Raw genomic sequence first — 27,904 nt, forward strand, 5'->3', positions numbered from 1 at the left:
AGGGGTCTGCGCCACATGGTCCCCAAGCACTGCTGCAGCTGGGATGACCCCCACGACTCGCCCGCCCAGACTACAGCAGGGGCTGCAGGCGGGCCCCAGCCCAGAGGGCCCAGGTCACCAAGGTCTCTGTGACCCCCATGCGGAAGCAGAAGAGCCCCCAGCTCTGACCCCAGGGCCCCATTCCCCTCATCTCTCACCATCCCGCTAGGGGCGCCGAGGGTGCCCCACCGAGCCAGGACACAGGCCGCCGAGACTCAGCGCTCCCCGGGGGCTGTACAGACCCCCCCAGACCCCCAGCAGAGCTGGGGCACAGCGCTGCCTCTGCTCCCTCCGAGGGACCCTCCCGGGAAGCTGGGGGCGGGGGACGAGGGCGCCCTGGCGTCATGCCCCCTGCACTGCCAGCTGGCCTTGCGAGGGCATGTTCCCCACACCTCCCCGCCCCATCCCGGCTCCTGGGAGCGGTCTCAGGGGGTCCTCGGGTTCCCCTGGCCATTGCAGGGTCCTGCCCAGTGAGAGACCGACCAGCAGCCCCAGCAGGCCGGTGAACGGCTCGCGACGCCCTCTGCTGGCCGCTGTGCAAACTGCACAGGTGCCGGGCCCTGCCTGGCGCGGGGGTCCCGCCCACCTGCACCCAGCAGCGCCTCGCTCAGGCCACGTCCCCCCGTCCCGGGGGTTCCCTGCCCGCCCCTCGGGGGCCGGCCCGCGGCTGCGGAGCCGCAGGAGGGGTTGCTGCCCGCGCAGCGGTCCCTGGGGGGGCCTCCGGCGGGATGCCCAAGCTCCGTAGCGCCAGGTTGGTTGGCGGGGGCCGGAGCAGGGCCCGCGACTCCCGGCGGGCGACCCCCTGCGCCCGTGTCCCCGACACGGGGCGGACCCCTGCCCCCGGCGCCCAGCGAGGCTCACCCCGAGGCCACTGACCGTCTTTCCTGGGGGCAGTGGCAGGCGGGCCGCGGGAGCGCATAGCGCGCGAGTCCTGGGGCGCGGGCGCGCCCCCCCCCCCCCCCCCGCGTGGGGGTCTCAGTCCAGAGGCGTCTGTCCGGGGGACCGGGCGGCGGCGGCGGCAGGACTGGACGGCGGCCTCGGCGTCTGGCCCCTCAGGTGGGGCAGGGCGGGCGGGGGCCCCTGGCGAGCAGAGCGGGGTCCTGTCCGGCAGGCGCGGCGTCGGGCTCAGGCTTCAGGCTCCGCATCTCCCTCTTCAGGGGTGCCCAGCTCAGCGCGGTCTAGGAGACTGGGGGTCAGCAGCGGCCCACAGGAGCCGGCAGCCGGCTGTCCCCGCTGCAACGCCCCGCCCGAGACTCACCACGCACCCTCACGCCTGCTCAGGGGCGCCCTCCACTCCAGGTGGGGAAACTGAGGCTCAAAGGTACCCAGTGAGGCGTGGACGGGCTCGGCTTCTTCTGACCCCGTGGTCGGGGGTCTCTCCTGCATCCCCTTCTCCGGGCAGAGCGGCCGACCTCTGCACGTCGCGGGGGCTTGTCTGGGGGGTGGGGGCACCGTCCTCTCCCAACCGCGCCCTGCTGCTGCTGCGGCTGAGCGAGAATCCCCGGGAACCCCTAGCCCACTGAGTCTCCTTGGACCCGCCGGCCATGGACCGCTGGTCGCAGGCCCTGCGGGTCCTCAAGGCCCCTGGGACCTCAACTTCCCTTCCTGTGCCCGAAATCAACCCTGAGAGAGGCCAGTGCACAACTGCCCTAGAACTGATGCTCAAAGGCTCCCAGGACTATTGCGGGGGGAGGGGCCCAGGCTCTGATGCTTGAAGAAGTTTAGTGAAATTTTACTAACTGTGAGGGAGAAAAAGTTTGCCTATGTGTGCATGACAGAACCCGCAGCATTGTGTCCATTTGAATTTAAAGAAACAAGTTAATAACTTTGGGAGATGGAGAACAGAAAGAATAAAAAAGGACTTGTTGCATCCCCACCACACCCCCCAAAAAAAGAATTCTTTGAAACACCTAATCCCAGGTTGAAGTGCTATTTCTTCAATAAATTATTCCAAGCAATGACAACAATTAAAACACACACAAAAGGACGTGTGTGGGGGAGCACAGGGTGGGGACGGACGTTCAGTCAAGACTGGGCAATGCCACAGCCTGGAAAGGACATGAGAGGGGACAGAAGTGTGGCTCCTGGGATGCATATTGGGAGAGAGACAGAGGTGCGTGTGAAGTGGGGGATCTCATTAAAGTCTGGGATCCAGGACAGCAGTGGATGTTCGTGTCCTACTCAGTGTTTCGAATCTGTGTGCCTTGGGGATGGAGGGAATGTGCACCCCTGGGAGAAGCCGGCAGGGCCACTGGGTATTCCCTCCAACCCACCTTGCGGCACTGGGTCATGCATGTTTAGATCACATGCTCTGGGCCATAGCACCAGTGATGCGGGCAGGTGACACATTGAATGAGGCATAACTTACAGCAACAAGCCGAGTCTCTCTGGTCCCCGGGTGAGTGGGTGAACGAAGAGCATGTTCCGAGTGTCAGATGCCTCCCAAAACTGACAGGAGGAATCGGAGACTGAGGCCCACGTTAGAAATGGCAGAATGTATGTCTGGTTAGTGAGACCCAAGATATCCGCACACACATTACAGAATTCTCATGGGTTTATGGCAAACGGGAATTCTCACAGAGATGAAAAGAGAAGTGTGTATTTCTCTCAGCGCCTGGCTCACACTTACACTCCAGATCATTAAATAGAAAGCAAAGAATCTGAGACTAACAGAGATCTCCTGAATTCAACACCCAAGGGCTGGAAATACACCGGAAAGGGTGGACTTCTGTGCAGTTAAGCTATTACATGAGCAACACCTCACTAGGGAATAGGATCTTGTTTAGGTGGAAATAAGAGCGTTTTAGTGGAAAGGAAATCTCTGATGCGAACCTGTGGGTCAGGAATCTTGACTTTCCTATGGCATGTGTTTGGGGCTGGGCTGGGGTCTACGCTTCACAGACAGGAGAGCTGGGTTGGTCCCCAGCACTGCATGGTCTCTGGAGGCAGGAATGACTGAAGAGCACTGTGTCCCCAAAACAAAACAAAACAAACTTATTTGGTAACTGATCCCACCATAAGATTATTTTAAGAGTTCCTTGCTCCAAATCTAACACATACTTAGAAAATCTGGTTTTAAATGTTTATTCAAAGTGAAGGGGTTTAAGGAGGATGAGCAGAGTCTCCTGCCCCCGCGCCTGGCTGTCCTCGCCGGGACCCCTTGGAGGGGAGCAGGTTGAGTTTCCCTCCCCACCCCGACCAGGGCTCCGGCAGCCGAAGACCTCCACAACCAACCACCACCATGCTGAGACCACTCTCCACAGGCATGAAGGTACTGGCAGAGGAAAAAAGGCATGCGTGTCCTGGGGCTGAGATCTTCAAGCCTGCTCAGATTGGGGCTGAGCATCCTCCACTCAGATCCTCCATATTCCAGTAGGCAGGGGTTACACCCACCAACTGCCCCCCTTGTGCCCTGTAATCCCATCAACGGCCAAGACCCAGAGACTATAAAACCCAGCTCCCGGAAGCATCTTATTATCTCATTCTTTCTTTAGACAAACTGGCAGGCTACCGAATGTAACCTGCCCACACGGCAGAGTCTGGCAAACTCCCCGTGGCTTACCCAATATGCCAAATACCAGTAACAATGATGGGTCTCATTCTACTAACCCTGAAAGAGCCTTGAATATGGCACTTTTTAAAAAATTCTCAGGTCTAGGACAAAGGAGACATTACTGGGGCCTGTTCGAGGCAATTGACGAACAACAGGATGGTTGTGATCGTGATCGTGAGCAGATTCCGATTTTTTGGGGGTGAGGGGGTCATAAGGAGAGATCTCAGGGGATCCTCCTGGTTCTGCACTCAGGAATTACTCCTGGCAGTGCTTGGGGGACCATATGGGATGCCAAGGATCGAACCCAAGTTGGCCGGGTGCAAGACAAACGCTCTCCACGCTGGAATATCGCTCCAGTCCCAGACTCCCATTCTTTGGTCAGGACTATCCAACTAGCCTGAGCCATCAGCTCTGAGGCAGGAGGGGAGGGAAGCTTCCTTGGCGTGTTCCTGACACAAGCCTGGAACATTGCACAATCACCTGGCAGCCTTTCCTCGAGTGGGCACATGTGGCGACCCCTACATGGACACGGCCAAACAGACCCCGGTAGCTGCTCCTGCTGACCAGTCCTCACGGCTAATTCCTTTGGTCTCTTCTCAGCTCTGACTTCTACCGTGCAATCCACAAGTGGCTGGAGGACATCGGGCCTCTTTACCGATGCCTGAGTCACAAATACGCTTTAGATTTGGTGTCATGAGGAACAGCAGAGGGAGGAGAGCCGGAAGGGAGGTCTCCGGGGCCAGAAACCTTTCCCAAGGGATCACACTACCCAGATTCTTTCCTTACGACTTTCATAAGAAATAAATCTCAGTCATGATGCAAATGCCTTAAAGTGTTACTGGGCAGCCTTTCAAAATGCAAAAAACAAGAACCAAATATTAGAAACTAAAAAAATATATGATATTTATTATAACGTTGATAGTTTCTTTAGTCTTTCCATCAACGACACACAGATAGAGCAAAGGAAGCAAGAGTGGGAGGAAAAAGAGAGGGTGAGGTGAGCACGGCAGCGCTTGAGCGCGGAGACAGCCAGACATCAGCACCCACAGTGAGCTCAGGACCACGGAGGCTGCCTCCCGGCCCCGCAGAGTTCCTGACCAAAGCCCGAGACTGACATTCTGGTTCTGGTATCTGTCCCTGGCCGTCAGGGAAGTGGGGGACTCTGAACAGTACTTCCCCACCCCAGCCATCCTCTCTGGGCTTTAGCAGTGGTCTGAGCAGGGCAGGACTGGCCCTGCCTTCCGCAGCTGGACCTGTTTTGAACCTGTCTGAAAACCCAACTTGGAGACAATCTCCCGAAAGAAACGCTGACTTTCACAAAGTGCAGAGACACACCTTTGGCACACATCGCTTGCAGCTAAGCTGGAGATAACAACAGTCTGGGGAAAAACCGCAGCAAACCCAGGGATTGGGTGAGTGTAGCCGACGACCTCGCTCAGAGGCAGCAGTTCTGCGCCTCCATGTGGGAGCCCAGGATGGAGAGAGCCTCCGCCATCAGGACTGCACGCCAACAAGGCCCTTGGGGGCAGGCAGCGGTTTCTGCATGAACCCAGGGAAACTGGACCTAAACCCTTCTAGGCTTTCAACATGAGAGCAGAGCAAATTCCTTTTAGCACTTTATCTACCATCACACTCAGACCTACATCTGAATCCTTTACAATCTCTACCTGCCGATGAAGATCCTGGGATTAGCTACAATTGAGTTGTCTTCAGATTTCTGAATCAGACACAACTTGCCATGATTAACGAGAAGAAACAGTTCAATATTTGTTTTAAAATTTTTAATAGTTTTAAAATTTATTACTCCCACAAAAAAAAATAAAGTCATCATTTGTTCCTTAGATTCACTGAAAGTTTTTTTCCTTCGGGGTGGATGGGTGCACACCTGGCCATGCTCAGGGTTTACCATGGCTCTGGGCTCAGGATACCACATGGGGTGCCAGGGATTGAACCCAGCTCAGCTGTGTACAAGACAAGATAGTACCAGTTCTACGACTTCCCCGGCCCCTGAAAGAGTGACATTCCATGGATGGCTGCATAAACATTCCTGGGACATAGGGGGAGAAGGGGAACAGAGGTGATGAGACAGCAGAGGGAAATGGAAAAGTGGTTAAATGGGTCATTTGATTTTAGAATTTATTTATGTATTTATTTTTGCCGGGGGTCACGCCCAGCGATGCACAGGGTTACTCCTGGCTCTACACTCAGGAATTACTCCTGGTGTTGCTCAGGAGACCATATGGGATGCTGGGAATCGAACCCGGGTCGGCCGCGTGCAAGGCCATACCCCGCCGTGCTACCACTCCAGCACTAAGTTGCATGCCAAGACGAGTGTCTTAAAAAAACAAAACCAAAATGAAACAAAAAACTGCTTCCCGTTCTAACGGATGGTTCCTCCTCAAGCCACAGGCGCCAGCCTTGATTCTGGGGGGATGTGCGTTGTGGGGAGCGCGGGAGAGGATGGGACTCTGGTGTCTGTGTGCCCCCAACTTGGGAGTTGTCTCCTGCAAATAGCACCAGGGATGAACCGACCATTTGGGACCAGCTGTGGGGGCTGGGAGGATGAGCGGATGGAAGGACCTGAGATGGGAGGCAACCGTGGACACGCAGCAGACCCCGACAATCGCCACTCAAGAGTACAGAGGAGGGGGTCTCTCCGCAACCAGAACAGATGGTGGGGGTGGGGTGGTGGGTGCGCTGTGTCACAGGGAATTACAGCACAGTAGATTTCATGGGAAACGCATTTCCGGTCCTTGTGTCCTCCATCTTCGGCAGACTGGCAGTGGGCTGGCCTTGGGGATACTCCTGGCTCCTTGCTGGGGGCTGGGTGGAGGGAGGGAACTCTGCCTCCTGCAAAGCCTGTGCTCCCTGTGGCCCCAGACTTCAGAGCAAAGCTCAGATATGCTTAGGCCCATGTGCCTTTTTCTTTTCTTTTGTTTTGGGGCCACACCTGGTGATGTGAGGGGCTTACTCCTGGCATTGTGCTCAAGGATCACTCCTGGCGGGGGGAGGGTCCACCTGGGATTCCAGGGATCGACACTGGGTTGGCCTCCAACAAGGGAAGTTCCCTGCCTGCTGTGCTATCCTGCAATTCCCCTATTTGTCCTTTTCATTCTGACTTTCGTTTGCATTTCTGCAGGAAGTTCAAATTCTGGGCTTATCTGCTCCACCTCAGTTCAAGATTTTTTTCCATTCTGTTGAATTATGTCTTTCTCTCCTGATACGCTGGTTGAAGTTTTTGTTCTCCTTAGTCATAACAGTAAATGTAGAAAACGAATCTGTAACAAGATAGTTCTTTTTTGTGGCACATTTGGCGGTATTTGGGGCATACTCCTGGCTCTGTGCTCAGAGAGCACTCCTGGCGGTGCTCCGGGGACCATACAGAGTGCGGGAATCAAACGTGAGTCAGACAAAAAGCAAGGCAAGACCCTCCCACTGTGATATTGATGTCGGTGAGTCCCACGGGTGACTTATGTGAAGCGGGGAGGAGAAAGAAGGTCACTTTCTCCCCAGCTGCCTCTTCCACCCGGGACCCAGGATTACTGGGTTCTTGTCTCACCTCGCAGAAAGGAATTTCAGGAGTTGACAAGCAGTGAAACAAATAGATTTTATCTGGAGGATTTTTGGAGAGGGAGAGAAAGGGATAAGCAGATAAGCGGGGGAATGGAGAGTAAGAGAGAGAGTATAGGGTCCAGAGAGAACGCGGGCTTCTCCGAGGGTGGAGAGAGCCCCTGCACACATCCCAGCATTAGACACGAAAGCATGAAAGTACACATCTCAAGAGGGGAGATGCGGGTGACACATGTGCTCGGGTACCACATGAGCTGGGCCACGTGGGCGCAAGCAGCACATGGGCTCCTTTGTTCAAGGTGGCCTTTATAGGGTTTCTCCAACCTGCCCCCACCTGAGGCTTCTTCCCAGGTAAAAGTTTGTTGCTGAGGAGGTTACCAGGGAGGTCCAAAAAGAGGAATTTCATGGGGAGGAGGCCTATATCCTCAGGGTCTGCGGATGGTCTTATCGGGCCTTTGCTTTCTGTATCCACAAGGTGGCTCATTCCTAGAAATCTTCTTCCATGAAACTTTGTTTCATTGCAAAGGGCCTTTCCCTATCTACCTGCCTACATCACAACCATTATTGACTTACTGGTCCCTACTCTATCCTAAGTATCCTCTGTCCCCTACACTTGTGCGCGATTTTGAAATTCCACAATTTTAACCATTAAATCTGGAGGAATTTCTTGCCAAAACCTGCTGGGTTCCAAGATGAAATCAGCAGCCAGAGAGGCCATTTGTGGGTGACGACTTGGGGTCTCATTGGGGAGGAAAGGGCCAGCTCCACCCACATCCCGTGAGGCCCTACGTGTCTCGTCACTGTGAGCCCAAACCTGACTGTCCAGTGGCCTCTGGAGGATGGCGGCCAGCGGGCTGCCAGGGGGAACGGGCCAAGGCACGAAATCTATTCCCACCTGGGGTGGCCCAGTGCCTGTAACTTACTTCAGGGACTGGACACATTTCTGCCAAAAGCTGTTGGGTTTCGAGATTTGTTTCTGAGTCTCTGGAATCATGGCCGTTAAGCAGTTCAATCAGGAACCAGAGAGGCCATGCCTCCAATTATATAGCTGGACTGGAGGTGGTTTGTGTCTGTGTCTCCCACAAACCTAACTTTTGCCTGTTTACTTTCTTGGTAAACTCTGCCCCACGTTTTTGGGGTCTGGCCCAAGGCACAGCAGCAAATAGGGGGTACCTGGAAGTCTGAAGGCGCCATCAGACTGCTGATGCACTCACCTCACAGGTACAGAGAGACCTGCTGGTGGCACCATACCCCCAACCCAGTGCTTCTTACGGTTTACTCCTGCCTCTGCACTTAGCGATTGCTCCTGCCGGGGCACAGATGACTGCATGGGATTCCTGTGATTGAACCCAGATCAGCCACATGCAAGATAAGAAACCTACTCACTGTACTACCTCTTTATCCCAAGATATAAACACTTTTAAGAAAATGGTATACAGGCACAGCGCAATAGTTCAGCTGGTAGGGCATGTGCTTTGGCCAATCTGGCTTCAATCCCTGACGTTCCGTATAGTCTGCCCAAGCACTGTCAGGAGTGATTCCTGAGTGCAGAGCCATGAATAAGCCCTAAGACATCACCAGGTGTGGCACAAACATAAAGAAACAAAATGAAATTGGTGTATCAGAATTCCATTGTAGAAACTCTTTGACTTCTTTGACTCTATAGTTCTTGATTGCTAGCCAAAAATCTTTTATAAATAAACCGGAGAATAATCAGTTATCACTGGCAAAAAGGAAATAATTTTATTCAAGTAGATAAAGAACATTGTTTGCTCAAATTTTAATACTGCTTTACATAGTTTGTGAAACAATTTCAATCGTGTTTATTACTCAAAATGTCAATGGATTACGATCTTTCACTGGTGAGACACTTGATAATCTCCAGAGGAAAATACATCAAAAGCATATATACAATTATAGAAGTTCTTATAATCCATGTAGCCCTGATGGTACATTATTTATCACGTTTTACAGAACTAGAAAACATTCAAATGAACATAAATAGATTCAGACTGGATGATAAACTTCTGATGGTTCAGGTCCTTCATTTAATTTTTTCTGATAAGAAAATCCAAAATTATTAATGTTGAATTTCTCATCATACATTCATCTAAAACCACAGTGGAAAAAAAGTAAACTTTGTAAAGACAGTAAATTGGTTATTGTAGGTGTTTCACAAGTAGCTTGCTATCTAATCCAGGAACTGCTGGAGATTTCTGCAGAGTGCAGAGAACGAGGTGGCCGGGCCGAAGTTTTTGTTGTCGTAATTGTTGAGGTCGTCCCAGTTCCCTTTGAGAGCCGCCTCGGACATCATCTCCACTTTCATGTTGAGGTCCTGATTCTTTCTTTGGAGGTCAACAATCACGGAATTCAGGAAATCAATCTGTGTTCAAGGAGAGCGTGAGACGGTGAGCCATCTGCGGGAGCCATGGGAGCCCGCCACAGAGGAGGCTGGGCCCCGCTTCCAGTCCCCGCCCCAGGGTTGGAGGCAGCCAGAGCTCCCCTTTCCCTTCCTGAGCGCAAGCTCCCGGGTGCCCAGGGAAGACCCCAGGAGGAGATGCTGGTACCCCTCGGTTCTTCTCAGAGCAGGGAGTCAAGAGGGGTCTTCCCTCTCCTACAAAGACAAACTCACTTCTTTCAAATGAATGGGGCGGGGGGAAATCCCACTTTACAAAAGCAAGCATGACTGTAGGCACAAACATTCATGTTTCACTTGAAAACTGGCAGGCGCGTTGGTTTGAGTGATAGCACAGCGGGAAAGGTGCTTGCCTCGCACGCAGCCAACCCAGGTTTGATCCCTGGCATCCTATAGGGGCCACCGGAGAGCAGCCAGGAGTGATTCCTGAGTGCAGAGCCAGGAGGAAGCCTGGAGTATCGCCAGGTGTGGCCCCCAAAGAAAGTGTAAATAAAACCAGAAAAACAGACTGATTCTTTTTCTCCCTCAGGGCAAGTTCTGATGGCCAGTCTGTGAGAGTGCCCAGGCCATCCCACACTAGAGCCAAGAAACGCAGATCTCTCTTCCTCCAGCTGAAAACAAAACAAAACAAAACAAAACAAAACAAAACAAAACATGGAAATGTTCAGTTCCCAACAAACCCATACAGGGTCCACCTGCACAGCCCACATGCAAAGTTCACTTCAGCCCACAAGTGCCCTCCAGGGCCACCGGCTGTTAAGTACAGAAGTGCAGGAAGTGAGGGTGTGCGGGAACTCCTCAGGGCACTGGGACCCAGATGGTCCCCTTCCTCGGAGAGGATTCAAACGATAAAGCGCTGCAGACCCGGGTGGGATGGAAGGGGGGTTGGGGAAGGAGAGACATCAAGGAGGCCCCAAGGCTGACTCCTGCTGCAGGCCAGACCCGAGCCTGGTGATGGTAGGTGCAGGCACCGGACTGCAGCCAAGTGTGCAAACCCCGGAGGACCCCACCCAGCTGTCTCCCTTGACAGGAGCAAGAAGCAGGAAGGCAGCCCAGAGGACCAGACTCCCCCAGCTCTGGGCCTAGAGCATGCGCAAAGAGGCTGGAAAAGCCACATGCTGGTGGGCGTTTCCGTTTGCGACTGAACCTTCCTGGCAGGGAAGAAGCCCTCCAAAGTGGTGTTCGACTCTGGCAAAGTGAAGATTTGCCAATGTGATGGGAGCCCGAAGCCCAGGTTCTGGGAGAGCAGCAAGAGGAAGGGCATTGGAGGGCTCTGGCAAGGACATGACCCCTTGACTGAAGGGATGTGTCCTTGTCCATGGGGCCTCTCACTCCTTAAGCATCACCTCTTGTGCTGGGAGCGTGTGGGGGTGGGGTTCCGGCAGCATGTGCGCGGCCCCTGGTTCTCACGGGCGCCAGGGGAGCACAGCCCCTTCTTCCTCAGCTTCCCTCTTTTTGGCTTCTGTTATTTTAATGAATCAATTAATTTGGGGAGGGGCTTTTTGGGTCACAATCTGGCGTTGCTCAGGAGTGACTCCAGGCTCTGCACCCAGGAAGTACTCCTGGCGGTGCTTCGGGGACCATATGGGATGCCGGGGATGGAACCTGGGTTGGCCATGTGCAAGGCCAACACCCTACCTGCTATGCTATTGCTCCGGCATCATTCTCGGATATTTTAAATGGTAGATATTCCCCGACTCTTTTGAAGCATACACGCATATATACATATATACATGTCTGTGTATGTATACATGCTTATCTAGAACCTTTGTGGGTAGTCAGTTTGGTTTGTTTGGGGGCCACACCCGGTGGGGTAGGGACTAAACCCTAGCTCTGTGCTCAGGGATCACTCCTGGCTAGGGTGGAACAGCTCATGCTGTCAGCAGTCACTCGAGCCCGGGAAAGTGGGGCTGTGAGTTCAGAGGGCACTAGCTCACCTACAACTGCACTCAGGAATTACTCCTGGCGGTGCTCAGGGGACCATATGGGATGCCGGGGATTGAACCTGGGAATTCGGTATGTAAGTCAAACGCCCTCCCCGCTGTGCTATCACTATGGCCCAGGATATGGTTTCTCTCAGGGCTGAGGCCGGGCCTACACAGCCCTGGTCACTACCATCACCCACCTTACTCTGCATCATCGCATTGGTGTTCCTGGTGTCCTCCAGGGAGGCCAGGGCCTGCAGGGACGCCTCCCGCTCGGCCAGCAGCTCGGTCTGCTGCGCCTCCAGCAGCGCCTGGTCTTTCAGCAGCCAGTGCAGCTGCCGCTGGAGCTTCGTGGCCTTCTGGCCCAGCAGCTCCTTCTCAGAGCCAAGGCTGTTCAGCTGCTCACGCAGGGCCGACTCCACGCGGGCGGCCTCCTCCTTCTCAGCCGTGAGCTCCTCGATCTCTTGCACCAGCGACTTCTGATCCCGAGCCAGCTCCTCGTAGGAGCACTGCAGCTTCTGGATGATGTTGTCCTTGTCCTTGGCCAGGGATAGGTTCTCCAGAACCAGCTTCTTGACATGCTCCTCCAGCTGGCCCCTCTCCTCCAGGCCCTTGTTACACTCGGCCACCAGGCTGCTCTTGCTCATCTGCAGCTCCTCCACCAGGGCCTGCAGCCCCAGCTTGGCGACCTGCAGTGCGTCCTTCTCCGCGCCCACCCTCTGGAGCTCCTCCTGCACCGCCCTGCCCTCTTCCAGCACTTTCTCTTTCTCCGCCTCGAGGGCTTCTCGGTCCAGCCGCTCCTGCTGGCAGAGCTTCTCCGCGGCCCACCTGGCCTCGATGACCTTCTCCTTATCCAAGCGAATCGCTTGGTTCAACAGCCAGAGCTTCCTCTGCTCTTCCCGCAGCGAAGAGTTTTTGGCCTCCGCTTCTCTGAGTTTCAATTGAAACCACCCTCTCTCGGACTTCAGACAGAGCTTCTCCTTTGCCAGAATTCATTCTCTGACCTCAGGGCCCTGCGATCCTCTGACATCAGCTCCATCTCTTCTTTGGCCGAGCTTAATAAGCAAGTTAAGGACTGCAGAAACAAAAAGCGGGGAAGAATGGAAACAAGAATGAGATCAAGCAGGCACAAGCAAGCCAAGCACTTCTTGTGGCCTAAATACCAGAAATGAAAATGGCAGAGTAGTCTTACCTGCACACGCGTGTATACGCGCACGCGCACACACTCACACACACGCACACACAGACTCAGGATGGAGAGGCTCAAACACAGTTAGCTTCTTAGCGTCAACATAACTACCTGCCTATTTTGTGGATGGGGGCCCCACACCTGCTGGTGTTTGGGTCTCGCTCAGGGTTCTGTGTTCAGGGATCACTGCTGGCAGGGCCGGAGGACCATACGGGATGCTGGGGATCAACCCCGGGTTGGCGAGTACAAGGCAGCACCCTACCCATTCTACTATCAGCCAATTTGATTTTTGAAATGCCGTCTGAAATGATTCCTGACAGCTCCCCGGAAGGTGTAAGTACTGTTGGATCTTGACTTTGGGGCATAAGATTTTTCCCCCCACTTCAATTCTTCTATTATAAAATGCATCACTCTGTCCTAGAAGGGATGCATTCAAAAACTAGTTTTCAATACAATTCAAAGAACTACAAAAAGTATTTTGTTTTGGAACTTTGTGCAGGAGGGGAAGGGAAAAGCAACCACTGCTTGTCAAACGATTTTCACAGGGACAAACAGAGGCAGGAAATGGACTTAGTCCCAAAAGTTATACACTTTATAGAAAATCCAGACGAATCCACCAAGCTTTGGAGACTGAAGCCAACAGTTTTTGCTTGCCAAACACAGTAACAAGTCTCAAAATGGAGACATTAGTGGGCCCGCTCGAGCCAATCGATGAGCAATGGGAGGGCAGTGTTTGCAGTCATTTGGGAGGGGCCCAGGGGCTCCAGGAGGACTGGCCGCACACGGGTCAGGGTCTCCCTCACCTCCTCTCCCTGCCCGTCAGCAACGGGTTGTGCGTTTTCATTTCTGAGTCTCAATGCACACCACAGTTGAACCGCCATGTACTTTCCAGAACTTTCTGCAGCAAGGGCTCTCTTCTCTGTCCAGCTCAGCAGCCATGAGCCGCAGCAGGCTACTGGTGTGTGCTGGGCAGCTGACCGCTGACGGCCATGTTACCGAAATGGGACTGACCTGAGCATGCACACGAGGCTGCTGGCCATAGAACTGGGCCAGCAGGTGGTCCAGAGAGGAGACGTAGCCCTGGCTGCGGTGCGTGGTGGAAAGCGGCCGGGCACCAACACACACACGGGCCACGGCCGCCATCAGCCGCGGCGCTGCCCTGCGCCCACCCACCTTGGCCTTGTCGGCTTGCGTCTTCAGCTCGGCCACCTCCCGCAGCAGGCTCCCGTTCTCCGCCTGCACCGCCTGCAGCTTCTCCTTCGCCTGCAGCAGCAGCTGCTGAAGGGCCTGCGGCGCCTCCTCGTGCTGCCCCTGGATCTCCACGCTGGCCTTGGCGTGCTCGGCCTGTAGAGCCTGGCACTGGCTGCGGCTCACGTCCACCTTCTCCTGTGGGGAGCCGGGGGCCACCGTCAGCCGCCGGCCCCCTGCCCGCTCCCAGCACACACGCACACACACGAACAAACACGAACACACACACACACAACGCAAACACACAAACATACACACACGCACACACACGGCCCCTCTGCTCTGCTCACCAGCATGCACACACAAACACACATGCACACACACGCGCGCACACACGGCCCCTCAGCTCGGCCGCTTTCGTTCAAGTTCTCCTGAAGACTACGAAGCGCTAGCCCCTTCCCCTGCAGCTCCTCGGCCAGGCTATCGGCCTACCAGAGTCACAAGGATGGAGTGAATGGACCAAGGAGACAAACAGGAACGGGAAGGGGAAAACAAAACAGAAAACACCTATGAGAAGCCCATGACCCAACACAACCCCGAAGAACAGAGGCGTGAGGTGAGCGTGATTGCCTGAAGCTCACGAAGCCAAGGCCTTGGCACCGGCATTTCTGGTGATGACTATCTAGTGGTTATTGAAAACGGCCCAAACAGAGGCGTTTTCTAGACCGAACTTTGGCGTGACCAGAAAATAAGAAAGCCTATGAGAAAGACTGACTTTCCAGGGGCGGGGAGACGGCACAAAGGGCTGGAGTACACACCAGGCCCGAGTTGGAACTGCAGCACCACTGGGCGAGACTGAGATCGGTCCCCAAGCTGAAAAGCCCCACTACTGCTGGGCGGGAGGACCCCAGAGCCCAGAGCATGGCTTGGCGAGGAAGAAGGAAGTAAGCAAGGGAGGAGGGAAGCTAAGGATAGGAAGGAGGGAGGGAGGAAACAGGGAAGAAAGGGAAAGGGAGGGGAGGGAGGGAATAAAAGGTTATCTTTTTTTTTTCCTTTTGGCTTTTTCGGTCACCCTAAATGCTCAGGAATTTCTCCTTGGCAGTAACCCGGCCAGCTCACCGAGAGTATCTCGCCTGCACAGCAAGCCTGCCAAGCTCCCCGTGATGTATTCGATATGACAAACACAGTAACAAGTGTCACAATGGAGACGTTACTGGGTCCGCTCGAGCTAATCGATAAACAACGGGAGGGTAGAGAAAATGACAGTGACCCTATGGGATGATGGAGATCGAACCCACGTGGGCCGCGTGCAAGGCAAATGCCCTTCCCACTGTACTATCACTCCGGCCCCCAAGATTTACTTTCTTGTACTTTCTTTTCTGTGACTTTAAAAGTTTGAGAGGTTTCAATATGAAATTTAAAATGAGGAACCTCTAATCCCCTAGACAGCAGTCACCCGAACTTGACGTTTGTTACATCTTGATGCGAACAAGTGGGTCAGCTATCCCCTGCTCTGTCCTAGGAATTGATTCCATTTGTTTCAGCCGGTGTTTCTGGAATGCCAGCCAAGGAGTCCTGAGTCCTGAAGGGAACTCCCAGGGATCTCGGGGCCCTTCTGTTATGTCTGTCAGTCCTGTCTACAAAACCCACAGCCCTTCCATCTTGGCCAACAGAGAAGTTTCTCCAACAAAGTGCCCAGCGCGGGGGGGAACGGGGGGGGGGTGAGGGCACGTCCCTGCCACCACAATCCTATAGGAGGAAAAGGGCATCTCTCGGGGCTCCTTGGTGAGAACTGCAGCTTCCTCGGCTTGGCCCAGATCTCACTGTCTCGTCCTTCCCCAGGGTCAGGGCTACCATGAGAGTCCATGCCTGTGGCCAGCAGGGGGCCATGCTGGAAGGCGGACTTGGCCCAAGCACCTGTTAGAGGCTGAAAGGGATGAAATCTCTGCAGGGCTGCGCGGGGGCTTGTGCTGCAGGGAGGGAGGGGCTGGCAATGAGAAATACCAAGATGGGCCACGTCACCAGCCTTGAGGGAGCTCAGAGGCTCAGAGGCATCGAGCACCAGCTGGGAACTGAGGCGCCTCGGGGAGAGGAGGGCAAAGCCCGTCACACGAGCAGGTGGTCAGCAAGGTCAGGGAAAGACCCTCGCGGCCTGACTCGAGCCCAAGTGTCTGGGCGAACTCGGCGAGTATGCAGCGAGCCCAAGAGGTGGGGGGCAGAGGTTTGCACTGGGGGCTCCTATCTTGTTTTCTCACTGGCCTCGTGAAGAATTCTCTGTTTCAGAAAGACCCCAGACGGGCCCGATTAGCCGGGGCCAAGGCTAGCACGGCATCCAGGTGCTGGGGACCAATGACAACCCCCGAATCATGCCGACTCCTTCTCAGTCCCCTCAGAGGAAACCGCACAGGACGTGACCGGGTGACCTGTCAGCACCAAGCCGGAACACGGCGGCGAGCAGACTGACACACAGCATGCAGGGAGCGAGCGTGGAAGTGGGCGAGGGCGCCCGAGTACCAACCTGCAGCTCTCGGCCCGCTTTGCATTCTCTAACTCCTGAATCTGCTGCTCAGCCACCTGGAGCTGCTGCCTGAGCTTCTCCATTCCCAATTGACCTTCGGAACTGGCCTTCCAGAGCCCATCGAGCTGCAAGAGCTTCTGCTGGGTGGCCTCCAGCTGTGCCGTGGCATTGGCCAGGGCCTGGGCTTGCTGACTACACACGGCCCGCAACCCGTCCAGGTGCTTTACCTTCATCTCCGCCTCCTGCAGCTTGTTCAGGGCGTCCTCCAACTCCACCAGGTGCTGGTCCTCGATCTGCTCGAGCTTGGCCCGTGCGGCCTCCAGGCTGTTCTTCTGCTCCTGGGCCGTCCTGAACAGCCGCGACCTGAGCGTCTGCAGCTCGGAGGCGTGCGCTGCACGCTCAGCCGCCTGCTGGGCCTTCAGGCTCTCCACCTCCTGCTGGTACTCGAACTGTAGCCTCTCGATCTGCATCTTGAGCTCGGCCAGCTCGGCCGCCTCGGCGCCCACGCCCTGGCTCACGCATGCATTCGGCTCGCCCATGGCCTGCTGGTGCGGGGCGATGGCCGTCTCCAGCTTGGACTTCCTCAGGGCGATCACGTCCGCATTCTCCTTGTTGGCATGGTCCAGCTTGGTCCTCAGGCACTCGTTCTCCTTGGCGAGCTTGTCAGAGGCCGCCTGCAGGGCCTTCACCTCCTTCTGGTGGGAAAACAAAATTTCCATGAACTTAAAACAGGAAGGAAAAGAAGCAGAAATAGAAATTTTTCTTTTCCAAACTGACTCTTTGCTTCTTCTAGTTTTAAGGAAAAGCTTCCAAAAAATGGGGTTCTAAAGGATTTGATTTGTGCTGCTCGACTGAAAATCAAAGCTGAGGCAAAGGCATAGACCCGACTGTCAGAACGAGAGAAAAACGCTCATCAAGAGCAGCCTCCAGCCCCAAGGAGCAGAGATGTGTCAGCCGGGCCCTGCCAGGTGCATGACCCCAGGTATCCCTGTCTGATTCGGAGTCTCCAGCAGAAGTGGTCCCGGCGGGATCGGCCAGGCCGCCCCGCATCCTTGCCTGCACCCTGCAAGCCTCCGGGACCTGCCCGGGCTTTACCTCCAGGTCGCCTTTGGTGATGGACTCCTCCTCGACTCGGAACTGGAGGTCTTCCACTTTCCTGTGGGGGAGAGGGAGACGTTGTGAGGGGCGTCACTGCTGCCCCCCATGAGGGCCACCATCTTGTAAATGCGCCTGACCCAGCCCCCGGCTCCACACACAGGAGGGCTGAGAGAGTCGGGGAGGGCCAGAGCGAGAGTACAGCAGGCAGGGCGTTTGTCTTGCACGTAGCCCACCCGGGTTCAATTCCCAGCATACCACTATGGACCCCGGAGCAATGCCTGGAGTAATTCCTGAGTGCCGAGGCAGGAGTAACCCCTGAGCATCGCTGGGTTGACCCAAAAAGAAAAAAAAGAAAGTCAGCGAGTCCCCTCACCTTCGAGCACTGGGTGGGACCCGCAGGCTACAGGAGGAAGCTAGGCCGAGCCAACGCCAGGTGCAGTGTCATATCAACCCTTTCTGCCTCGCAGCTAACAGAGGTGGTTAAAAACTGACCCGCGGCGCCTGCCAGTCCCTCCCAGCCAGCACCTGTCTCCACATTGGGACAACAACTGAGCCCCTGGGGGAGAAGCAGCCAACGACTCAGGGGCGGGGGGCGGGGGGGAGGGGCTCCCAGTGACTGTCGAGTCAGCATGTGGAGCTGAGGGGCTGAGCCAGGCACTGGCAGTGCCCCTGGGCACCACACTGCCGGGAGCCCATCTGAAAAGGCGGTCTCGGCCACCACCCCGTGTCCATTTGTCTGCAGCCAGGCCTCAGCCCCGCATCCGTCTGTCTGCAGCCTGGCCTGAGCCCCATGTCTGTCTGTCTGCACCCCGGCCTGAGCACCACGTCCGTCTGTCTGCAGCCTAGCCTGAGCCCTGTCTGTCTGCTGTCGTGCCCCATGAGTACTGTGGGTTTCCTCCCGACTGGGACTTAACCACAGGGACTCCCACAGGGCCCCACTGGGTTAGGACAGTTCCTTGCCACCCAGCACAGGCCTCCTGAATACCAGGCCAGGTGGACACAGCAGGGAGGGCCGGGGGTGGCTTGGCTCCACTGAGCTCCCCCCCCAGCCCTCCCGGTGAGGCCGCGCTAGGACTGGGCACCCGTTGGTTTCTGCTTCTCACAGCCCTGGAAGGCCAGGAGTGCCCCACCCGAGGGAGCCCCCAGCTCCGGGCACGGCCTCACCTCTTCTCCTCCTCCAGCTGGTTCAGCAGCTCCACCTTCTCCCAGTCGGCCGCTTCCAGCATGGCCAGCAGCTCGTCGTTCTTGGCCTCCAGCTCCAGGACGTGCTGTAGAGGCAACGGCGCGTGAGTGGCCTCGCCCGCCCCCAACAGCCCTCTGGGGGCTGGCACCACCACCTGTCACCACGGCAAGCTGAATGCATCTCCCACCTAACTACGACGTTTCTGGAAGGCCAGAGGGGAACCACACCACGCAAGCACCAGCGCGGACAACTCGGCACTCCCTAAACCCCCACAGGGCGAGCAGAAGGCGCATGCGATCAAACCACGCGCCGGACGCCACCGCAACGACGGCACACGGGGACCCACGGCCTCTGCCTGCACCGCCTGCACCAAACTCGCGCCCAGCCTCTACCGCAGGCGTCTCTCGGCCCCGGCACTGCCGTCTGCACAGACGTCACCTGGTCGTGCCCGTTCCGGCCAGGGCCAGCTCCTGCTCTATCTCCCCCATGTGGCTCGTGGCCTTGGCCACCTCCGCCCGCTCTAGGTCCCGCTCGGCCAGCAGCTTCTCAATGTGCTGCTGCTTCTCCTTCAGCGCCTCCTGGAGGGCGGTGGTGCCAGAGATCTTGTGGGCGTAGCGGGAGGAGGTTTCCGGCAACTGCAAAGGAAAAAGAGACGTGAAGGGGATGGGGCCGGCCGACACGGGCATGCTCGCGGTGATCCTCGGCAAAGCACATGGAGCAGTGCTGCATCCTTGCATATGGGCCAGCGACTCTCAGCAGAAACGTCTTGAAACCTTCCCGAAGATCCTTGGACGGGACCTGGAATCCACTGACCTCGGGCCTCGTGGGAATCCGGAGACTCTTCTGCAGAGCCCGAGGCAGCCCCCTCCACAGCCTGCTCTGGCCTGAGCTTCCTTAAGGATGAGCCCTTGGCTTGAACTTGAGGCCAGCTCCAGCATCTTCAGCCTTGCAGGTCCGTCAGGGTCTCCCTGGGCAGCCTGTCCCTTCTCTCTTCCTCTTCCTTCCAGCTCACCTCGCTCTCCCGGGCACCCGACCCATGCCTGAATAGCAGTAACCAGAGACTCTTGTCTCTGGGAATGGCCCCGTGCCCCCAGGGGTCACTGGGTGTGACCCTATAAAAGACCCCTGTGCCATCTGCCTTCGAAAATGGGGGATGAGAGGCTAGAATGATAAAGTTGCGGGAAAGGCGCTGGCCTTGCACGCCGCTGACCCGAGCTGGATAACAGGTACCCACCCCATAGGGTCCCGAGCCCACCAGGAGTGACTCCTGAGTGCAGAGTACAGAGTAAGTCCTGAGTATTGCTGGGGAATAACCAAAGTCCAGGAAAAATAAAAGGAAAAAGTGGTGGGTTCGAATGTGTGAGGGCTCACACCCAGCGAGCAGGACAGCAAGGGCAGCTCAGGGAAAGACCAAGCACAAAGGGAAGGAGAGAAGAGGCAAAGACAGTGAGGAGGGGAGGGGAGTGGGCTGAAGGGCTGCGGGGACCGGGGGTCCTGTCCGTTCTATCCTGGGCTCGTGGTCACTCATGGTCGCTCTGCAGACCCAGATCCCTCTCTGCACAAGGGCCCCTGCAGGACGGGACAAGGCGGGACCTGATCTTCATTCTTCGGGCACATGGTGGCGGGGGCTGCAGCGGCGATGGCCAGGACTTCCGCTCCTTCTGCCCGGCCATCCCTGTTCCATCGGCCTGCTGCGGTCCAGCCGCAGGTTCTCTTGCCGCTTCCCCGCATCATCTGAGCTGCTGCCAAACGCCTCCTGACCGACGGGCCCAGCAGGGCCCAGTCTGTCCTCTTCTGCTTTGCCTGCTGGGAGCTCACGAGCCACCTGGTTCTGCCCGAACAGCGGGATCATCCTTGCCTGTGCGTAAGGACCTGGCCGTGATTTCCCGATACACTTAAAGAATATCTGGTCCGATTAAATGCCCTCCCCAGGGCCAAAGAGTCTGTTGGGGGGGGTGGAAGGTGCTTGCAGAGGTTCAAGATCCAGCACCATCAGGAGTGACCCCACCCCCCAAACAGAGGGCCAGGAATAAACCCTGAGCACCCCTGGGTGTGGCCCCAAAACCAAATAATAACTAATATTTCTAGGAGCACACGAGCTCTCAGGCCAGCCATGTGCAGTGCTCTCGGGAACTGCAGTCAACTCAGATTTCAAGGGGTGGCTGGGAAGAGCTTGCCAGCCTTGGGGGTCTAACACCAAGACCCGGGCTCAACCCACCTCCACCGGGAGCAGTCCCCAAGCACCACGCCTGGAGTCCCTAAGCACTGCCAGGTGAACCCCAAAGAGCAAAAATAAAAACTAAGAAATGCGGGCGGCGGTGTTCCCTGAGCCTCCTGGCTTGAGCAGGTGGGGCAGGCCAGACACACGCGCTTCCTGGGCCTGAGACAGCTCCCTGAGGAAACCAGCACAGGAGCGATGGGCTTCTTTCAGCCAACTATGGAGACGAGACTGTGAGGTTCAGGCGCCGGAGCAGGGAGAAAGCAGCACCCCTAGCATGGGGGGAGGCGCGTGCTGAGGGGCTGGGTAACGTCGGGGCCACGAGCTGAACTCAGGATGCTGATGCCAAAGCCTCTGCCCTGCGCGTGGTTTGTGAGGCCCCAGTCTCCATCCCAGCAAGGCCAGGCCTTCTGTGGGAGCCTGGTACCTCAGAAGAGCAACTCAGCCAACAGACGAACAGGGAGGCCTCCACAGGGCACGCACGGACCCGTGTGCATGTATGTATGCGTGCATGTATGTTCCGGTGGGCATATCTACACGCACCTGTGTGCATGCGCGCGTTGTGTTTATGCATGTATGTGCCTGTGTGTGTATACCCATAAGCCTGTGTATATACGGTATGCACTACGTGTACATGTATGAGTGACTGTGTGTATGAACGCTTGTGTGTGCACTTATGGAATTATGTTGTCGAGGTATACTTTCGTGAAGTCACACAGAATCTTTCTATATTCCTGTCATAGACGCTAACGGTGATGTTCAGTTTAGGAGTGAGCTCCACCCTGCATAAAGATATGCAAGGCAGGGGGCAAAGAGCTGGAGAGCGAAGCCCCAGCGCTGCCCAGGCTCAATCCCAGAGGCCCGCCAGGAATAATCCCGAGCACAGAGGTGGGAGAAAACCCTGAGCTCTGCCAAGTGTGACCCCAAAAGAGAACAAAACAAGACAGCGGGGGGAGGCTGGAGATACGGCTCAGGCAGAGGGGTCTTGCTTGGAGGTGGGAGGCCCCGGCACAAGCCCAGCACTGCAACCGGCCCCTTGAAGCACTGTAGGGTATGGCCCACAGTCAAGCAGAAAAACAAAACCAAATTCCACAAATGGGCTGGCTCGCGAGGGAAGGAGAGGGGCTTCTGAGTCTGCTCTCCTCCTAAATGGTGAGGCGAAGGGAAGGAGGAGTCGGACGTGAGGATGCAGGTGGGGCAGGGAAACCTGGTGGTGGTCGAACAAGACAGGACTGGCCCCAGGCCTGTGCCCACGGCGCGTGGCCTCCTGGCTCCCGTTCCCGTGTCATCTGTTTTGTATCTTCCGTTGCACACACACTCACTCCCTCCTCTTCCGCATCGAGGGTCAATGCACGGAGCAGAGGCGGCGGCAGGAAGCGCAGCCCCCAGCAAAGCCAGCCCCCCGGGACACCCTCTCCATCGTGGGCCCGTTTCCCTGTGGACAATATCTCAGGGCACCCTTGCATATTCAGACACACTTTAGTGTTTATGACTCAGATAGACGTGAGGGGAGAAGCCACGAGTCCCCAGCTTTGACTTGCGGCCCCACAATGGACAGAAGTCGAGGCCACTCTGCATGTGGACAGCGGTGCAGAGGGACAGGAGGGAGCAGGGAGAGATGGAGAGAGCAAAGAAGCAAAATGAAGGGCCAAGCGTTCCCCAGAGTCTCTGGGCCCTGCTCTGACCCTCAGGCGCCCCCTTCAGCTACTGCACTTCATCCCTAAGGTGGCCTGAGGCCAGAGAGGAGCCCTGAGCACCCCAGGAAAGGCCCATCCCTGCTCCTGTCACTGGTGGTGGCTGGGAAGCCACTCGCCTGACACCCGGAGCTGCTCAGCCCACGTGCTCCTGCTCCGCCTCTCGCCCCTGGGGCTGTGGGAGTCTGTGGGGGCCCAGCACCCCGCAGTGGTGGGGGGCTGCTTACTAGTCCCGTGCGGCCGGAACTGCTGCTCTCGAATGAGGCCCCGGAGCTGACGGAGCTGAACGAGGAGGCCAAAGGGCTGCGCTTCAGGCTGGCGGGGGTGGTAGCCATCACACGCCTCACGGCAGCCACCTTGCCCTTGGCCGGCGTCGTGGACTGGATGCCAATCTTGGTGACTTTGTGAATGGGAGCAAACAAGCCATACTTGGGCTGACACTGGAAGTACCTGTGGAAAACGAGGAGGGGGGGACAAAAACACCTTCGGCAAGAGACACAAGCGCCGACCCAGAAGTCCACTGAGTCCCACAGTCTCACACCCCCACAAACGAACACGCTCCCACAGCCCCACATGCCCACACACTCACACCCCAACAAACACACTCACACACGCACCCCAAACAACACTCCCACACTCTCACACTCCCACCCCAACAAACACACTCACACTCACACCTCAACCAACACTCCCACATTTCCACAGCGCCACACTCACACTCACTCCCCAACAAACATCATACCCTCCACCAGCCCACACTCACACACACTCACAACCTAACAAACACACACACACCCCAACCAACACTGCCACACATAAACACCACAACCAACACACACTTACACTCACACCCCAACCAACACTCCCACACTTCCACACTCTCACAGCCCAACAAACACACTCACACCCCAACCAACACTCCCATACTCTCACACTCCCACCCCATCAAACACACACACTCACACCCCAACAGACACTCCCACATGTCCACAGCCCCACACTCACACACACTCACTCCCCAGAAACACACATACTCACACCCAAACCAACACACACTCACACTCGCACCCCACCGACACTCCCACACCCACACACACTCACACCCCAACCAACACTTCCACACACCCACAGCCCCACAGTAACACACACGCACACCCCAACCAACACTTGCACGCTCTCAAACCAACACTGACACGCTCTCATTCTCCCACAAACACGCTCACACCCCCACCAACACTCTCATGCCCACGCCCCCACCAACACTCTCATGCCCATGTCCCCACCAACACTCTCACAGCCCCACACTCACACGCTCACATACACACTCCCTCATACATTCACACCCACACTCGCTCGCATGCCGCCCACCCCCACCACGCAAACCAAGGGCGATTCCAAGCAGCCTCCCCGGCATCTGAAGGGTGACAGCAGGCCCGGGGGGTTCCTGCGGCCCGAGCACAGCTGCATATGGGGGCCCCAGGCTGTAACCACATCCCTGCAGGGTCCCCGAGTGCCACCGGAAGTGGCCCCGCCTAAGAACCAAGTGAAGTGGCCTGCAGTCCCCTCAGCGCCTCCCGGGCACCGTGCATGGACCCAGGCTGTCTGGGGGGCAGGGGGACCCACCTCCTTCCGGCCACGGCACCATCTTTCTTGCCCAGTGGCTTGTCCAGCTCTACGCCGCACCAATCCCCCTTGGCGAAGTCCGTCTCCCCGAGGAAGCGCACCACACCGGCCTCCATGCCTCCCACCTGCAGGAGGGATGGAGGGACGTGGGTCAGGCACCCTGGACTGCGCACAGCGCCCCCACCCCCGCAAAGGAACATTCTGGCTTCAGAGTCGGGATTTCCTGAAGAAACCCCAAAGGTCAAAGTGCCATTTCCCCCCGCAACCCCTACAGGGTGAGCAGACGCTGCTGCTCAGTGTCCATGCAAGGCAGCGGCATTCACACCCACTCGCTGTCACCGGTGGCCTGGCTGACCACACCCCCGGGAATCTCTGACCCAGGCCAGCCACCTGGTGTGGCGAGGGGGTCGCTGCCCCGTAGGTGTGGGAGCGGAGCACTGGCAACCCCACCGCTGGAGAACAATTAAGCCAGAAACCAGCTAAAGGAAAATGACTGTTCTCGTATCTTAGCAGAGTTCGATCTTCCAGTTCTCCTTCACTATGCCTTGGCTTGACGCTTGGCTCCCGGGACACAGAGCAAAACAGAATCACAGCGCTGGACACTGACAGGAATGCTGACAAACAGGGCTGGAGCACCGGGGGAAGGGTGCTTTGTGTGCGACCACCCTGTGACGCCCCAAGCAAAACCATCGAAAACCAGAGAAATAGAACCGATTTCCAACTTTGTTCATTGGTTTGTTTTTGAGTCACATTCAGAGTGCTCAGGGCTTACTCTTGGTTTGGTGCTCACGGATCACTCCGGGATGTGCTTGGGGGACTGTACATGGGACCAAGACTTAAACCCCGGGTCAGAGGCGTGCAAAGCATGACCCCTCCCCACGGCATGACCCCTCCATCCTGTTTTGGCTAAACTGGTAAAACTGGCAGCATCCCCGCACGCATCCATCACGCTGGAAACTGCAGGACCAGGCGTCCCGGCTGCTCGTGCTTCCACCCAAACCGCGAGTCTGGAGGAGCTGATGAACCAGACAGGCGAATGGACAGCCACCCGCGACCGCTGCCCTCGGCACTCACCAACACCTGGTCCCCGAGCTTCAGCTCCCGCTCCCCTTTCTTGAGGGAGCCAGCCTCAGAGAGGTTGGAGATGGACTCGCTGGCCGTCCTGGTCAGGCTGCTGATGTGAGGGGTGGCCGGTGACTCCTTCGCGGGGGACTGGGGCACCTTCGTGGTGCCGGCAAGGGCCAGGGAGGCCGACAGGGGCGGTGTGGCACAGGCGGCAGGCGCTGGCTGCTGGCAGTTGGTCTCATCGTCGGCCTGCAAGCTCCTACTCAGCTTGGACGGCCGGGTGAAGATGCCCTTCAGCGGCTCGCACTGGAAGTAGCGCACACCCGCCACCGAGCCGTCGTTCTTGCCGATGGGCTCGTCCAAGACGATCCCGGCCCACTGACCAGGGGCAAACTGGGTCTCCCCGAGGAACTGGATGAATCCAGGCTTGTTCCCGTTCACCCAGACTCGTTCCCCGACCTGGAAGTCGCCCACAAACTCCTCCTGCATCTCCGAGGAGGGGGCGCTGGGGTTTTTCTCCCCAGGCACGGTCTTCTCAACGGGAGCAGCCGCTGGAACAGCAGAGACGGTCAAAAGGGTCAGAAGGGACAGGAAGGGCCTGTGCAGGTCCAGTTAAAGTGTGGTTGGGGGAGAGGGACACCCAGCAGTGCTCGTGGCTACTCCCAGCCAATGACGGGGGCTGCTTGTGGCGAAGCCTGGCCGGGCCAGCCGTGAAGCGGACGTGCTCACCTACCGCAGCATCCCAGGCCGCAGTCATACTTTGGGCAGCTCAGGGGAAATCTTTGGATACACCCCGTGATACTACGGACCAAGCCAGGTGAAAGCTCGAACCCAGTGTCTTATTTCTGCTGTGTCCACTGGCCCATCTTCTTTTTCTTTTGGGCGGGGAGCAACACAGCCAATGCTCAGGGCCTATTTCTGGTTCTCCGTTCAGGGTTACTCATGGTGAGGTTGAAGGTGGAGAGTCACATGGGGTGCCAGTTGCCCTCCCCACTGTACTGTGGTTTTGGCCGGCAATGAGGCCCTCTAGTCCAGGTGAGTCCACCTCCCTAAGCCTGTCCCCAAGCCCGGGCAAGGGAGCTAGCAGTTAGAAGGGAGCGGGTTGGTTGCCTCAGCTGTCACCGGTTGCCGAGACACTAAACTCACAGAACGTGACACTCGTGTGTGAGAGCTGTCCCCAGAGCCACGGATGTGTCTACAGCTCAGGGAGCCCTTCCCGGGCGAGGACTCGGGATGGGGTTCCCGGGTGGGAATGAGTCTCCGTTGGCCTGGGCTGAGCGCACTTACCGGCCGAGGGTGTCTTCAGGGCCCAGCTCCCATGCTTGAGGATCTTGGTGGGGGCCTTCAGCCCGCTGGGCCTCAGCAGACTCATGGTCAGGCGGTCAGACGCTGCCACGGCCACTAACAGGCCCCGACCATGGAGCCCACTGTGGGGCCTTCTGAGGCACACTCGTTCTCAGGACTAAATATCTGAAGAGCAGAGGAGAGAGTCTGTCTCAGGAGAGCGACCACAGCAGCTTCCGGAGCCCAGAGAGCTGCCAGTCTGGCACTCCCCACCCCGAGTGCGACCCCCAGTCTCCCGCACAGCCCCCTGAGCCCACCAAGTGTCATTCCTGCGCAAAAACTCAATCCAAAACAGACAAACAAACAACTGCCGATTCGGGGCCAGAGAGCAGAGGGGACAGGTACTAGCCCTGTGGGCAGCTGACCCTCGCGCCCTCCCTGCCATCACTCCCACCACCAAACACATTCAGGAGCCAGAAATCATTCCTGAGCATCGCGAGTGTCACTGACCACCTCCCCGTCCAGACACTGACGAGCCGGCAGGCGACTCAGCAGTGATGGCTGGTCTTGTGTGTGCGTGTGTGCGTATGTACATGTGTGAGAGGCCCGGGGTTACACGTAGAAGCTAAGGCAAGCAACAGGCACACTTTTTTCTATGGGCTGAGAACTGCAAGGGAAAAGAGCCCAGCAATACTGCGCCAAAGGGGGGCTGGAGAGCGATAGCACAGTGGGAAGGGCATTTGCCTTGCACGCGATCGACCCAGGTTCGATTCCCAGCATCCCATATGGTCCTCTAAGCACTGCCAGGAGTGATTCCCGAGTGCAGACCCAGGAGTAAACACTGTGCATCACCAGGTGTGACCCAAAAAGAAAAAAAAAATTGTGCCAAAGGGGAGCGAAGGAGTTTTCGGCATTTCCTTCATTCCTTGTGACGCTGCCCAGGTTGGATAACCACAAGCCAGTATTAACTCCATTTCTTAACCCACAGAACTGAGGCAGACAGGTAGATGGGGGAAGCGTCCCCATGGCGATGGAACTCCGAGAAAGTCAACAAAAGCTTCATGTCCACCAAAAGACTACCTGAGTGCACGGGACCCAAGGTCTTGTCAAAATTAACCCACATTATGAGGCCCAGAGCAGGCTGGACCCCCCGAGGGAATAGGAACAAAGGGCAGGAAAGGAATTTCTAAGAGGACCATGGACCACTCAACTCTACCCCCTTGGCAACCACCCTAGCAACGGACTCTAGGTAGCTAGAAACTCCCACCAGGGGCAGCCTGGGGAAATCCCTAGATTAGCCACCTTGAACCAAGGGAGGGCGCTCATGTGTGCCCGAGCCCA

The 27,904-nt window shown here is 56.8% G+C and overlaps 1 protein-coding gene across 1 annotated transcript; it reads right to left on the reverse strand.

The window, feature by feature from the left end:
* Positions 1-1,014: 1,014 nt before the first annotated feature.
* Positions 1,015-26,651, reverse strand: LOC130038910 (CAP-Gly domain-containing linker protein 1-like). Its single transcript, XM_056130704.1, has 4 exons — positions 26,567-26,651; positions 25,283-25,830; positions 22,819-22,873; positions 1,015-1,139 (listed from the first exon to the last, which is right to left on the reverse strand). Exons 1-4 carry the CDS (start codon positions 26,649-26,651, stop codon positions 1,015-1,017), a joined length of 813 nt encoding a protein of 270 aa, XP_055986679.1.
* Positions 26,652-27,904: the final 1,253 nt, after the last annotated feature.

This window comes from Sorex fumeus, unplaced genomic scaffold, assembly GCF_029834395.1.
Source record: "Sorex fumeus unplaced genomic scaffold, SorFum_2.1 ptg000081l, whole genome shotgun sequence".
NCBI classification, from domain to species: Eukaryota; Metazoa; Chordata; class Mammalia; order Eulipotyphla; family Soricidae; genus Sorex; species Sorex fumeus.

Excerpts from the sequence above, each read along its gene's own strand:
- LOC130038910 (XM_056130704.1), bottom strand. The coding sequence starts at position 26,651 with ATGAGTCTGCTGAGGCCCAGCGGGCTGAAGGCCCCCACCAAGATCCTC. Across the intron at positions 22,874-25,282 it reads GGGACCAGGTGTTGGTGAGT|CTCCGTCAGCTCCGGGGCCT; the intron begins GCCGAGGGCAGC and ends CTCCTCGTTCAG. Across the intron at positions 1,140-22,818 it reads GTTCCGGCCGCACGGGACTA|GACCCCGCTCTGCTCGCCAG; the intron begins GTAAGCAGCCCC and ends CCTGCCGGACAG.